Below are 14948 nucleotides of genomic sequence, written 5' to 3'. Positions count from 1 at the left end.
GAACTCACATACACTGTAATAATAATTAAAATTCTTCAGTGAAGTACCATACACTTAAATATATCCTTTATTAATTTATTTATTCATTCATTTATTTGACTGGTGTTTTATGCCATATTCAAGAATATTTCACTTATACGACTATGGTGGGAGGAAACCGGGTAGAACCCGGGGAGGAAGCCAGCATGCGATGGACTTGAACTCACAGCCACCACATTGGTAGGAGTCTCCTGTGTCACTGTGCCGTGCTGCTTTCATAGTTTAATACATATACATGTATACTTATATACAAAGTAATTAAGCATGTTAGTACAGTACTGGCTAATACACATGGTGCCGCTTATCTCAGTACATGTATAACATGTGTATTCAAGTATCTAACTTAATTTGGATGACAAAACATCAGACCAAATAATTTTACATTGATAAGCCCACACTAGACCAGCCATGGTCTTAAAGAATGATTTTCTTATGTTACTAAAGATGCAAGCTTCATAAAACGATACAAATTATTTCTAAACAACCCAATGTTCTCTCAGAATATTTTATGTTTCAAAATATTAGTCACAGACTCAGCTGACATACTAAATAAAAGCAGTCAAATATAAATTGATTTTTAGTGGTTGGGTTATTGCACATGTATGACATGTATATCTTGTACAGGCTATCAGAATTATTAACAATCTGTTCTATTAAAATATATAAAATCTGATTTTTAAAATCTTACGCCAACTGTCATGAATTTGATTGGGACTGAAATGATGTGATGTCCTTGTTTATGTCGCAAGATTTTCCATATAAGTATCATTAATGGTAAATTTTCCTCTCCTCCATACACAACAGTAATTTGACCACCATTGTTTATTAGTCAAATGTCTTGAATATGGTGTTGAGCAACCATCAAATAAATACATAAATTTCTCTTTAAAGGTGAGGAAATGTTCCACACGGGCATGCTTGTTAACAGCACTGCTATGACAGACTCCTGGGTCATTGCGCCATGCTGGTATTCTAACCACATTGGCCACGGAGGCAACTGATTGGTTCATGTTTTTTTATACATGTGTACATATGTAATATCTTTATCAGGAGAACTAAACTACTATCCTACTGATGATGACCTACCATTTGCTTTTGATCTGCCATTTGTACATTTATATGTTCAAATTCAATCTTTGTTGTGTGAAATTATTAACACAGATGTATTCAGAATTAAAAAAAACCCAATCAGTCAGATTAGTTGTACATAGCACTGGATGCTACAATATTCTTGCAGGCTGTCGCATTATAATATATGGCCATAACAAACCAGTCACATAGTGTCTCAAACCTTTGTAGAATTTTTTTACCTACCTACAGGGATCACTTGCCTCATAGTTGGCAAAAAAATACATCAAGCATTCCCTGCAGAACAAAACCTGTATTTTAGCAGTTGTATCAAAACAGACGCATCTTGAGCAAGATACAGGCTACGATTTTACCTCCTCTTTACTACTCTAATTCCTCAACCTTTTCACATATGAAAGAGCAACTTTCAGAGCAATTTATGACCATTTTGAATTTGATTTTGGAGACAACAATTACACTGGTTGGATTGACCAATTTCAGGGCTTCACAATTTTATTTATTTATTTATTTGATTGGTGTTTTAAGCCTTACTCAGGAATATTTCACTTATACGACAGCGACCAGCATTATGGTGGGTGAAAACTGGACAGAGCCCGGGGGATACCCATGACCATCCGCAGGTCGCTGGCAGGGCTTCACAAAAAGTAGAATTTCATAAGTCAACACAGAATAATGCATTCAGAATAGACTTGAATGACCACCTTGCAATCAGGGAAAATGGTTGAAGAATTACAGTACCTCAGATTTTACTGACCCAACACATGTATATGGAGCATTCAGGGAGTTAATATCATGCCAATCTTATCTTGGTAAAAGCCTTGTATACACAAACCAACAAATAAAGCCTTCCTTTTCGCACTTTTTCTGATTCTGGAGTTAATTCTTTTTGATTTCAGAAAAGTGTTTTTAGGTTAATGAGAATCATAGGACGATAACCAACTGAAAATATGTAAGCTTCAGCTCCAAACGTAATAATTCATGACATTTACAGGCATTTGTCCAAAAAATGCAAAGTTGGCAAAATGCTTAGGTCATTTAACACTGACACATTTAAATGACAATCTTTGTGTAGGGAGTGAGAGTGTAAGAGTTATTTCCCCTTAACAACATTTATCTGTAATTTACATCCTCTATCAGCTCAAGTCCCAATTGTCACTTGTCATCACTACTTCATCAAAGTGGTAACGCTTCCAGCTTATAGAGTATGGCATAAAACACCAATGAAATAAATCCAGTAAATAGATCTCTATATTATAACTGGAGGTAGTGCTTTGGGGAGGTCTGGCAGATGAACAAGACCCTTAGTTGTTAAAGGGAACGCAAATAGGTGAAGAGTAGGGTTTTATGGAAAATGAAAAAAAGATATGCTAAAAACAAGAGAAAAAAAAATCCTTTTAGAGGCATATTTTATATTTCTTATAAACCCCCCTGTTTATGCATATTCTCTTCCAGTGATTGGGAATATTTGCAAACGACGTCATCAGTGAACATACTGAGGATATGGGATCAGTTTAACGCCCCCAATTTGGGCTCTCTCCCCAACAAAGCTGTCTTGACAGTTATCAAACTATGCGGCTAATTAATTTCTGCACTAATCACTGGGGCTTTAGGAGAACTCTGGTTGACACTGCATCAAGATAGCTGAGAAGTTTTTTTGTACTTAAATATGTTAGGCCACATCATATACACCAAATAAGGAAGTATTAAAAACAAGCATTTCATGAATCGTTTAAGGGTTAAATCTTGAAAAAATACATCTTTTTCGTTTTGATGTGAGAGGCTTAAGTTGTGCGATACATAAGCAGTTTAAGGATACTTCGAGTTGGACATACGATATTTATACAGATATAGTCTCAGACCTATTACATATACAGCTAATGGCCTATTGGCTGCCTGCCATTTTATGGGGATGTTAGGGCTGGGAAAATCTAATTGAACAGCATTTATTGTGTGTAGATTGCCTTATCCTGTCTACAAGTCTTACAGATGATAACAGACCTTTCAGAACTGTCAATCAAGAACACACAATTGACCAATCATCAGCAATATTGTTGTGAATACGTCAAGCAATGTCCAACACGTTAGTTAAAAATGTTCAATCCTACTGTGACATCATGACGTCATAAATGCTTTCACCGGGAATGGAAAGAAAAGTAAAATCGTTAGGAAAAAAGGTGGTGGGACACTGAATGTGTTGGATTTACCCAATGGGCAATTATTTGCTAAGAAATCATTAAATTTCTAAACCAGCCTTATAGTCATGTGTCCTGTAGACATATTTGAGACAACTGACATCTGGGTATTAGTTGTCATTTTACTCAGGATGATATGCTTTACTTGTGCAGACAAGTTGATGAAAATATTGTTCACTTAACGTTGAAGTTACTGTGAAACTCTGCTTCAAGGCTTCATCAGTCCAAATTTTAGGCTCTGCTGATGTTCACAATTTATACGCTGTGTAGATTGTTCTGTTTCTTTCTAAACATGTTATAATTTCCAGTTATTACACGTCGTAGTTCTCAGAATATCATCCAATGTTGTTTGTTTCCCTATACCTTTCCATGTTATTTTTCACCTCATGTCTGCTTACTGCTGCTACCTGATGCTTGCCAAGTGCCCGGATGTGCTCGGTCTTGAACATGACAGCCTATATTAAAGGCCAAAACTGACAAACAGGCAATCTGCAGAAGCCTATTTAGAAAATATACTTGTGCAAATTTGGCATTTAACGTAATGATGATATAGGCTCTACGATATGGGATTCGTCAGTTTACAGATGGTGAAAACTGTTTTATTTTGATCATCACATTCCTTGTATATCCAAACTGCAGGCTGGCGGCCTTTGTTAGACTCCTAAAGCCTATACATGACATACATGAATATTGCTTCACCAGCAACCAAGATACATTAATATCAACAGAATGCCACTTTCAGAAAGAAAACACATTCATAAAATTGTAAGATTGCAGATTAAAAGTACACAGTACCAGTACATTCATTATTTTCCAACACTAGACTTTTTTCTAAGCCAATGCCATATCCATCTTTGAATGACAAGTACATTTTGTCTACAACAAGTCATTCAGCCTAATAAAGGTGGAAAAAGAGGCAGGTATGCGGGTGAATTCCAGGGATTGTCAAAATACTAGTAGTATTAGTACCATTGCGTTCTTTGTGTCAAAGCAACCGTACGGTTTTAGGTTTTACTTGAAATTGAATAAATTTGAACAACTTTTCTAACAAGGACTAATCTGAAAGATTTCGGTCTCGTCATTATGCCCGGAACCTAACATGGCGTTTATCAGGGAATAATCACTTAGATAACACTTAAAAACAGACTTCAGTTTTGATATGTTCCTTACACGTGGCTTACCTGTCACAGTGACAACTTTATGACAACAACCCCTGCTCATAACACGCGGGCCCGTGACTGATCTCCGGAAGTAAAACAATCCAGGTCAGAGTTCTGAAACAACCTTGACCTTTGGAAAAGTAAAGTAAAGCAATGCAAATTAGAACAAGCAAAATACTGCATTAAATGAATAATCACTTTCCATGATGAATGGTATATCGAGATAATTTGGGCCCCCGAAAGTGCTCGGTCAGAGAAGACAATGTAAGTCGATAACATACAAGTTCATATCGACCTTGACCTTAAAAGGTCAATATGAGACTTCCGGCAACAGAGGGAGGTGTCATGGCTGCTAACGCATAAATAATTGTCTATAGTTGCTCTTCATTTGTCTACCCGGCATCATTGAAATTATCCAATATGGAGCACATCAGGACACCTAAGGTAACATTTATTTATTTTTTTCTCAAACTGCATTGCATTTGTATTATATTTGATTTTGGTGATGTGGAAGTCTTTAGGTGACAGTCGCTGTTGTTGTTGTTATTCCTGCGTCGGAGACCGCTAACAACTAAACAAGTGCAGTGCGAGTGGTTCTCACATCGCCATCGGCCAACTGCTGAACTAGTCAAGACTGTCGCGTTATCACGTACTGAAAGCATTGCAGTAGAAATCTGCGCCTTTGAAAGAGTTAGCAGAGGGGTGGAGAAGTCCTGGCCTGCTGATGACAAGATTCGACAACACTATGTTGACGTGATATGTCATTTGACATCCCGTAAACTAATATGGTGAAGTTTCACAAACGATGACAACCACCAAGCATTTCCCTTGAGAAGCACCATTCAGTTATTGTAAATAAGACATAAATAGTCTGCGATAAATGTGTAATATTTCTGTGAGTGTATCCTTGGGGAGTGAATGAGGAATGTTATGGTCTTTGTAATAAGCCCAATCGGCATTTTAGGGCTCATGTGAGTTCACGCAGATATATGTGAGGCAGGTGGGGGCCATCACAAACTAACATAGATAAAAAGACGTTGTTTTACAGTAATTCAGGCCTCGACATTAGGGTGAACAAGGGGATTGGAAAATCATTCTCCTGGATTTTCAGCCAGGAGATTGAAATTCTTATCACCCCAATTTACCTGAAGGACATTCTTTTGGACGATTTTTGTGTATTCTGGGGGGAACGTCACCCTCTACAAAGGTGTGGGGGAACCTCAAACTCTTACAGTAGCTTCACTTTCTGAATACAGAAAGATCTTGTGTTGTTGGCTGTATTTCATGGTACATATATCCACGTTGCCGTGTAAGGATAATGGGCCCCAATGTACAAGCTATATGTTTTCTTCCTTTAAAGAATCAGGTTTGATAGTGTTTGAAAGAAAACTCATACAGAGAATTATATATATTGATTTTAATAATATTCTTTTATTGATTTTAACATGGTAATAGTGTTAATTAAAATATTAATCCTTACATTACAGTTGATATTCTGTTTCGATTTCATTTTTCAAACAATGCGTTTCCACAAACTCCTCAGAGGTGTGAACATTTACTTGGGATTATGAAACGAAACATTTCATTGGTCACGCAATTTTCGCTGAGCCAATCATAGGTCACATAAAAATAAGTAGTCTACGCTCACTGACACAAGCAGCCATTTTCATTTTACCGACATTGGTGATCAGTCCTTTTTCTATTTAAACCAGCATAAAGTTTGTGCAGATTTTTGTGTAAGTAAAATAAATTGAGCTATTTGCAACCTACTGAAAGCACATTGTACTTGCTAACACGTGAAATTATGGTTCCCCTGGAGTTTACATGGTGATTGAAACTTTGTTGCCCTGTCTTGCCGATATTTGCGTGAACTTGCAAGACCCGTGGAATGCTGATTAGGCTTATTATAGGCCTACTTCCAACTCTTCATTTACTCTGGCTTAGTCTAAAAGCCAGTCTGAACTAAGGTCTGCCGATCTGTGATGCGGTCTGGGCTTTGTGGCCATACAGTAAATGAATCAAAAGTGATATAGATCAAACGATTTTAATTTTCAACCCAATGTTTTTCTTTCTTTTTCTTCCTCTGTGTGTGTAATTTTTTGTTTTGCCAGACCAATATGCCAAAAACTGGAAAGGACATGATTGCTGTCATGCTGCAAAGAGAAAACATCGAGAAGCTTAAAATTGTATATTATGAACATGAATCAAAATATGTGGCTTCATATGCATACCATTTAACAATGGTATAATTTGTTTTCGGATGTTATATAAATTTTTACCTTACCTGTCATCCCCCATCATGGAAATGCAATACAGCGGAGATCTACGATGTGTGTAATGAAAATACAATAACTCTGTAAATACTGCTTCAGGCTTGACATTTTATACACTGCTGAATAGAGAACATCGATATCGTTCGATCTATATCAGTTTTGAGTTAATACTCATTGCTGTTTGACCACAATACCCTGACCAGATCTCAAACCGACAGACCACAGCTCAGACCTGCAGGGCAGAGCTCAGACTGGTTATAGGTGGACCTAGTTACTCCTTCTTAGAATGGTATAAGGTATTGTTCAAAGATGTTGTTCAAATTATAGTGAGTCTTATAACCAGTGTGATGAAAAAACTAAGAATGAAAAGCATCACTGTGTTGAAATTTTGCCTTCTGGATAGTGTATTTGATCATTTTGAAATGGTTCTAATGGCATATGGATTAAAATATTTCCACCGTTGTGTATGGCTTGTAAAAATGTGTGGAACATCAGAAGAGAGAAATCTGGTAACTTGCAGAAATCTTGCAGATTTGATTTTATTTGACAAGAACAGTAATACTGCTTATAAATGAGAGTAATGATTGTTGGATGTGTTACATGTGTATAAAGTTTGTATCATGTCAAATAAAATGAAAGTTCACCACATTACATGCTTATGTGTATAAGATCGATTGGAGATCAGTCTGAATCATTTAGATACATGTAGTTGTGTCATTAAAGCCTTCAACAAATGTATCATATCTTGTAGGGATTGTTCATGAAAAATGTTCATATTTTAGGTGTGACAGGATTAAGCAGGATAGCAGCACTGGCCAACGTAGGGGATTTAACTCTTTTGTGTATGTAAACAAAGGGAGACAACTTCTGTTGTTTTGATCATTGACGTGATATGTATATGTTATCATTAAAAGCCATTCACTATGTTAACATGGTTAATAGCAGATTAACTTATTGATGCTTGTACCAATAGATGTATGAATGTGTAGATAACTCTTGAAATATTATACAGTTGTATCCTACTTAATTGATGATAAGGTACAGTAAGAACCCTGATCAGTTCAACACTTTGAAAGCTGCTTCACATATTCAGTCAATGTTGGTTGACCTTTATAAGAACATTTCTAGTCAGTTGATTTAAACTACTATACTTGCTACAATAGTAAAACTGTGAGAAACCGTTTGATTTTGTCGAGTATATGATGTCTGAAATCTCCTAAACTTTATAGAATCTTTTTACTTGGTGGACTTTTCTACATTGTTGTCTTCTCATCACTTCGTTCATTATCCTAGTGAACATGTGGATTTTCTGATTACCAAAAAAAGCTTTCACAAAATAAACCAGTGCTACGAGTTTTGAAGTGTTTATCTGTCCACATTTACAATTGTTTACTTTAATATATATGGACTCTTGTATATACATGTAAGTAAGGTGTACATACCATTCAGTACTTGATGGTGCAAGTTGGTACCCATATGTGAACCTTCCTTAAATACAACTGTTAATTGTAATCGAGTTGTCACTGGCTTAAAAGCTGCACAAGACATGGCTGTCAGGTATAGTTTCTGTGGCCACATGTGAATTTGATAGTTTAATTTATCATACATGTGTTCACATTTACAACTGCATGTAGATGATTAGGATTTCTGTTTCCCATTGTTTGCTCCAACAGCTGTAAAGTGAAAGTGAAGTAGTGATTGAGAGATGAGAGCATGGCTGTGGAAACACAAGTATATAAAGGCCAGATGTGGAAGAACAAGCACTGACTCCTACAGTTAAATCTAATTAGTACACCTTTATCTGACCCAATCTGACCTGCGTCCTTTTATTTCAACATGTAAATCATAGAATTTGGGTTAAATTACAGTACATGTAATGAAGCTTAAAATAAAGACAGAAATAAAAAATGAAATAAAATAAAATTTACTAAGTATAAAATGTAAATGTAAGAGCTGTATTTAAATGTTACTCATGATACCAAAATTGTAAATTCTTTCATATACAGTTGCTATGTATTAACCTATTAATGTATGCCGTGTTCTTATTTTCCTTATTGAGGAGCATAAAGAGTTGTATAAATCAATGTATGGATCAGTCACTGGGGACTTGGGGTAGCGTTCAGCTAAGGCCTGCTGGCATTTGAATTTTCATTTTAAGTTAACGTCAATATGCTAGAGGTGATAAAGTCATGCGTTCAATTCTTACGCCAGTTGTCGTCAAGCAACTGGAATATTCATTCGGCCAGCATGTAATAGTGCAATAGTCGCCGGCCCATGCACATGTCAATTCTATTAACCTGTTATTTCACTTGATTGCTTGCTTGTTGGTTCGCGTTATTGCAACACGATGATGTTGGTCACCCAAATTCTTATTGACGTTGCTTGATAGATTCTCTCTGGCTGGTGGGAAATAAAATGGTTTTTCTTCGCAAGATCACCTAGTTAGCTTGTGTATTAAACCCTTTTCGCCCCATATGGCTGAACTATCGTGAAAATCAAACTATTTCCAATTACAGCTTATAACTCTATCCAGAGGAGCCAATTATATCAGCCAGCTGCAGGACTGTTTGAGCTTGAGAGTGTATAGCTCAGGAGAGGATTGGACCATAATGGAGTAAACCTGATTGGCATCCTTAAAGGCTGCAGAACTTAATTTCAGCAGCCTTGTACATTATATAACTGAACATTAGAGCTGAAGAGATAGAGTGAAGCTAATAAAACTTCATTTAGCAGTCTGCATTTTTTTCTGTTTTCAAAGCAACATGTTACATGTATTGAGGTATTTGTGTGCCCCCATGAATGAAGTTTTATTCGATAAACACTTGTTTTAACCACGCTGTATGTATGTGTAAACATACCTTATGCATTTTGTCTATTGTATTCTTATTTTCTGTAATGTTTTAAACAGATTCTTTGTTGTGCATTACATGTACAGTAACCTATGTATATAAAAAATAGCAAATAACCTAAGAATTTGCTAAAAATATATGATTGTATACATGTGACATTGACACATTTTGCTGTTTCTTACTCTGGCGATTTTTTTAAAAATAAAGTTTGTTGGACACGGTGTGAATGATTGGTGACTGGTAAATCTGAGGGCGATAAAAGATTCAAATTTGGACCTCACACAGTACTTCTCAGTTCATAATTTTGATTACTAAGAAGATTGGTCTGAGCCTTGTAGCTGACTGTTTTAAGTTCTGAAGCCAAGCAGTTATCAATAATATATGTATGAATCACATGTACATGAGTGTGGGGGCATGGATGGTCAGTAAATTAGTGACTAGCAATGGTCAATGATGTGACCAGCAGTGTGGTCAATGATGTGACCAGCAGTGTGGTCAATGATGTGACCAGCAGTAATGATTTTAAGTTACAAGTAGTGTGATCAGTGAATTGACCAGCACTGGAGATTATCATTGACACGTGGGCTTGTCAATTTATAAGATTGTGGGAGAATCAGCTTCTTCAGATTTTTCCATAGCCTGTGAGGGAGTGACTCATTGCAGTAATTGTTTCCTGGGAGCAGTCAAGAGCTTATCAACCTTGTCGGAAGAAAAATGTCTACTGGGAAAACAGCACAAAGTTCACAGGGAAGGTTGAGGTGGGCCGCAAAGTGGTTTGGCCCAGTTACTGGGCACATTGTAGCATGCTTTAACAAGCGCAGCATTGATCACACATCTTTATGACCTTAGGTTTGGACATTTACTCTATACCACGTTGACCTTGAAGTGCTGTAAGTTGGTATCTGCAGTCATCCATCAACATTCTTCATTCTTTTGCTGTTTGACAACAGTTGCGAAAACTTTTGCATTTCAATTAACCCCAAACATTTAGTTTTGGAAAGGTGCACACAGGTGGAAGAACAAGGTTCCACCCTTGATCAGGTCAAGCCAGGTGTCCGTACAGTGACATTCTTTGAAAATGAACTTGATTGATGCTGAGTAGAGTGACATATTACTTGGCCAATATTCTGACAGGATGCTGTTTAGGTCATCATACCAGGTCTCTTCAGCAGGGTGCTCCATACAATAAAGACAACATTGGGACAATCTTGCTAAAAGGCCTGATGCTATCAGGAGATGGCTAAAATAATTTGAAAAGCTAGGTACAGCCTCAACCAAGAAAGTTGTTTGAGCACAGTGTTTGGATTGCTGTAATAGATGTGTTGCTTTAGAATTGTATCACTCTGTGGACGCTGTGAAATCAAGTTCAGCTCATGCTGGCTTCCTCTCCGTCCATTCATGGGATGGTTTGCAGCAACTTGCAGATGGTCGTTCGCCACGATATGGCTGAAATATTGCCGATGTGGCGTTAAGCCATAATCATTCATTCAGATGGTCGTGGGTTTCCCCAGCCCAGTTCTTGAGTACGGCACAAAGCACCAATCAAGTAAATAAATTATTCTATCAAGCTATGAAGTTGTGTTAAGTAACACGTGAAGGGTTTTGAAGACTGAAATATTTTTCGTGGAACTTGTAAGTCTGTTAACACATGTTTAAACCATGTTTGCCCTAAAAAGACTCAAAAGCTGTAGAGAATTTGTACAGGTGCGGAAAATTGAATTTTGTCCAGAGAATATGATCCTACATTAAAACTCGTAACACCTTTCTAAGATCAACAGAACTCTCACAATCTTGCAAAATGAGTAATTTTATTTGGTCATGGACAAAATTTTAGCACCAATACGGTAATGTTGACCACCAGTGTTTCCATCTGTGACAAATTTGCTTTTGACATAATTTTTTTTATTTTTTTTTTATTTTATTGAATTTGCCATATTCTGAACTTTTATTTGTAATAACACATTCAATATGCATGTTCATGATTCTAGGTTTTATCAAGAGATGAGCTGTATGTTATTCAACCCCATCTTCCTGCTGTGCTATCTTGAATTACCCCAGTATTCCAATAAAACTGGACTTCCCTGAAGTTCATCTCCAGTCTGTTTACATGTACCAGAATGTCTGTGTAGAAACTGTCAGCATTCACTCATGCACTGCTTGATAAACTTATATTGATTTTCTAATGGTATTCATAAACTCCCAAATGGTATAGATTTTGTCCCCTCATCTGCCTTAGTGGTACAGCACGTCTTAGATGGAAGAATTACCTTTGCCATCAGTTAATGGTCGGCGCCGACAAACAGTACTCTGCAGCTTTCTGGGATTGACTTTATTTCCGTCCACTGTCTGTCTTCCCCAGTTTTCCAACTGGTGAATCATGATGGCACTTGTGATTTATGCACGAAATATACATTCAAACACTATGTCCTTAGGTGACTAGAAAATAAATATTTAATGCCAGGCTTAATAAACGTCTACTGGTATATGGTTAGAATGGGTACAGAGCATTGAGCTGGACACGGTATATTGTTTATCACTGACAAATAGCCCCTAATATTTCATAAATGTGCCAAACTTTTTTTTGTAGGAACATTGTTATCGCAGTTTCACTGCCAGCTGCTTTGACTGTTTTGCTCAGCATCATTTTGCACAAGATAAAATACACGTGGCTCTGGCCACATTGAAGATATATTGTTATGCATCATATCACAACTGAGGGGATTTAATTATTGATGGCTGGTTGGTTTGGAGTGTGTGTCGTTATTAAAGAAGTTTGGTGGGGAAGCCCATACTGTCTACTGACATGTCCTCGTGCCTTTTTGAGGCAGCCTAAGCATGAAGCGCCGATAAAACAGGCCAATACCAAGCAAGCGGACTAAGATCAATATTCCAATAGCAAAGGCCTCAGGGCCCCATGTCTCATGCTCAACCACCAGTGATTCTCCCTCTTGTAGCTGAGAATCCTGTGGATGTCCGTGGACGTACGCCTATCGCAGTCATTGCTACATGTGGCCGGTGACTGGGCAGGTCCAGGCCTGGGTACACTTCAGGCTTTTGATAAAGGCACTATTAACATTTCATGCTGTTATTGGGGATTGCGTGATCTCTAGGGAAGCCTGGTGGTATTGCGTGATTTGCACGACTATCCAATAGATGATGACTGCTGGAAAGACTGTTTGTTTTACAAGTCCTGGAATCGTGATACTGTGGTATGTAGAGTTTTTAAGAAACAGTGAAGCAAGTTGTTCACTGAGGACTACACTCTTTGATGACCTGCTGTTGTAGACAGTAGAAGGTGACAGCTCTCATCAAGCGAGCATAGACTGCAAAACTTGATATCTCTTGCTGGTTCTCTTGTGAAATTTCAAAGTGCATTAAACTTCTGATTTGTGTGGCTGAAAAAGTGAGTGGATTTGTGGTTAATTCATGCCATTCACTTGAAAGTGGAATGCTAATTTGCAGATGCCTCTGGAATGCTATGGTTTTCTGGAAGTGTTGGGATGTGGCTTTGACTTTCCCTGATTTGCATACATCTCCATGTTTGTACATGCGGAGGTGTATTTAGATGGAAAGTGGTGAGTACATAAAGGTACAGGGCAGAGTAGTCCTTGAGCTAACATTTGCTCAGTAATTGCTCACCAGTTGTGGAGGCAGAAAGACGTCAGCTGTGGCAGACAATGTGGCAGTCAATGGAAAGTCTTGAATTTATTAAGCACCAAAGAAGTTTAACGCACCTGTATTCACTCTAGGCATCAACTTTGGCGATACATTGCCTGTTAAAGAAGCTTGTGGGAACATCTGCAACTTGACAGGCCGGTAACAAAGTACAGCCTTTGTCGAGAACATTGCATGTCAAAGGCAATGAAGCTTTTTTGGATGACAGAAAAGAGGAGCCAGCCTGTGGTGCAATCTTTATGGTGTCATTTGTATGGTTTCCCTATTGCTGATGAGTGGATTGGGAAAAGATACGGGTAGCTTAACAGATACATACTGCATGTAGCTGTGCTGGTGTTATACCTCATTGTGTATGCTAAGTGGGGGCTGTGAGTCTCCAAGCGATTGTATTGGTTGTACGACGGCAGTGCTCACTGATAAGGTGTGGAGGTGGACTTGATGTAGGTTTAAGGTAGCCTGATGTATCAGTCAGACCTGGTGGATTACCTCCACTACGATGACAGGATGGATGCCGGCGTGAATCTTGTCAAGGAGTTCTATCACAAAGCAGTGGAAATTGTCTCCCACTTGGGGCACGATGAACATTCCAATCAACCGGAATTCCTTCGTCGTCAGTCCCTTGTATATCAGGTAGTTGTCACACAGATTTACTGTTTTGTTTTATTTTATTTGCCTGTGTTGTTCACAATGAATTTCCATGTACATGTAGTTTGATGAACACATGATGTCTTTATCTTTCCAGCACACTTGTTTGGGTTGTCTTTGTTGAAAGCATGCTGATTTTCCTTCATAGTTTGTCATGTATTGTTTAATTGTCTAACATATTTGTTGATAGACCAAATTTCATGTTGTAATAACTTATCATGGTAATACGTTTACAGACCTGGTGTTTCTGAGGTTTGGAATAAATATGCAATTATTGGCGAGCAGTTATGATTGCAGTGTTATATCTGTCCATCAAACTGCAGCTTTTGTCCTCCCACCATAATGCCTAGCCGCTGTCATATAAGTGAAATATTCTTGAATATGGCGTAAAACACCAATCAAAAATAGATAAATAAATAACTGCAGCTTGGTTCAGTTATCTCTAATGCCATGGAGATGTCCCAAATCAATGGAGGAATAATTACCTCGGCCTGTTTAGGGCTAATTAGTAAATATAATCAGGGTGTGGATGACGATGTTGTCAAAGGTCATGAGATAATAGCTCTGCATTTTCATAGCGAGACCTGACAATGGGACGCCACACAAATATCTACCCAAGTATGTAAGTACACGTATACACACATGATGACTAAATGTTAACAGAATTCCATGCTGGTTGACGATCACCGTATCCGAGAATTTCTGAACATTCTTCAGGCCACACTTTTATCACATTTTGATTATTGCCCTCTTTAATTTGGTGGGTTTCATGAGATTTTTATGACAGAAAAGGAATTTGTTCACTAAGTTCACAGGTTTACAGTTATACACCAGTCGCTAAAGGTAGCGAATGCTTCTTATTCTGAGATTGTGTACATGTATGTTGGAATATATTCTCTAGAAACACATATTGATGACTATTTATAGGTCTTACAATGCCCTACTGATATGCTTTTACATCTGGAAGGCCGAGTTCAATTAGATTTCATTTGAAGCCTGGAATGACTTTCAGCACTGGTAATATCT

The 14948-nt window shown here is 37.6% G+C and overlaps 1 protein-coding gene across 3 annotated transcripts in view; it reads left to right on the top strand.

Annotated features, from left to right (window-relative positions):
• Nucleotides 1-4808: 4808 nt before the first annotated feature.
• Nucleotides 4809-14948, top strand: part of LOC135472170 (myotubularin-related protein 8-like) — a 70041-nt gene continuing 59901 nt past the window's right edge. For all 3 annotated transcript variants that reach the window (XM_064751542.1, XM_064751543.1, XM_064751541.1), the window contains exon 1: nucleotides 4809-4924. In XM_064751542.1, the coding sequence (XP_064607612.1) occupies nucleotides 4901-4924 (24 nt within the window). In that variant the 5' untranslated portion in view covers nucleotides 4809-4900. The remainder of the gene's footprint in view (nucleotides 4925-14948) is intronic.

Source organism: Liolophura sinensis, chromosome 8, assembly GCF_032854445.1.
Source record: "Liolophura sinensis isolate JHLJ2023 chromosome 8, CUHK_Ljap_v2, whole genome shotgun sequence".
In the NCBI taxonomy this organism is placed as follows: Eukaryota; Metazoa; Mollusca; class Polyplacophora; order Chitonida; family Chitonidae; genus Liolophura; species Liolophura sinensis.
The sequence above is the reverse complement of the archived record's forward strand: the minus strand, read 5'-3'. Positions and strand labels throughout refer to the sequence as shown.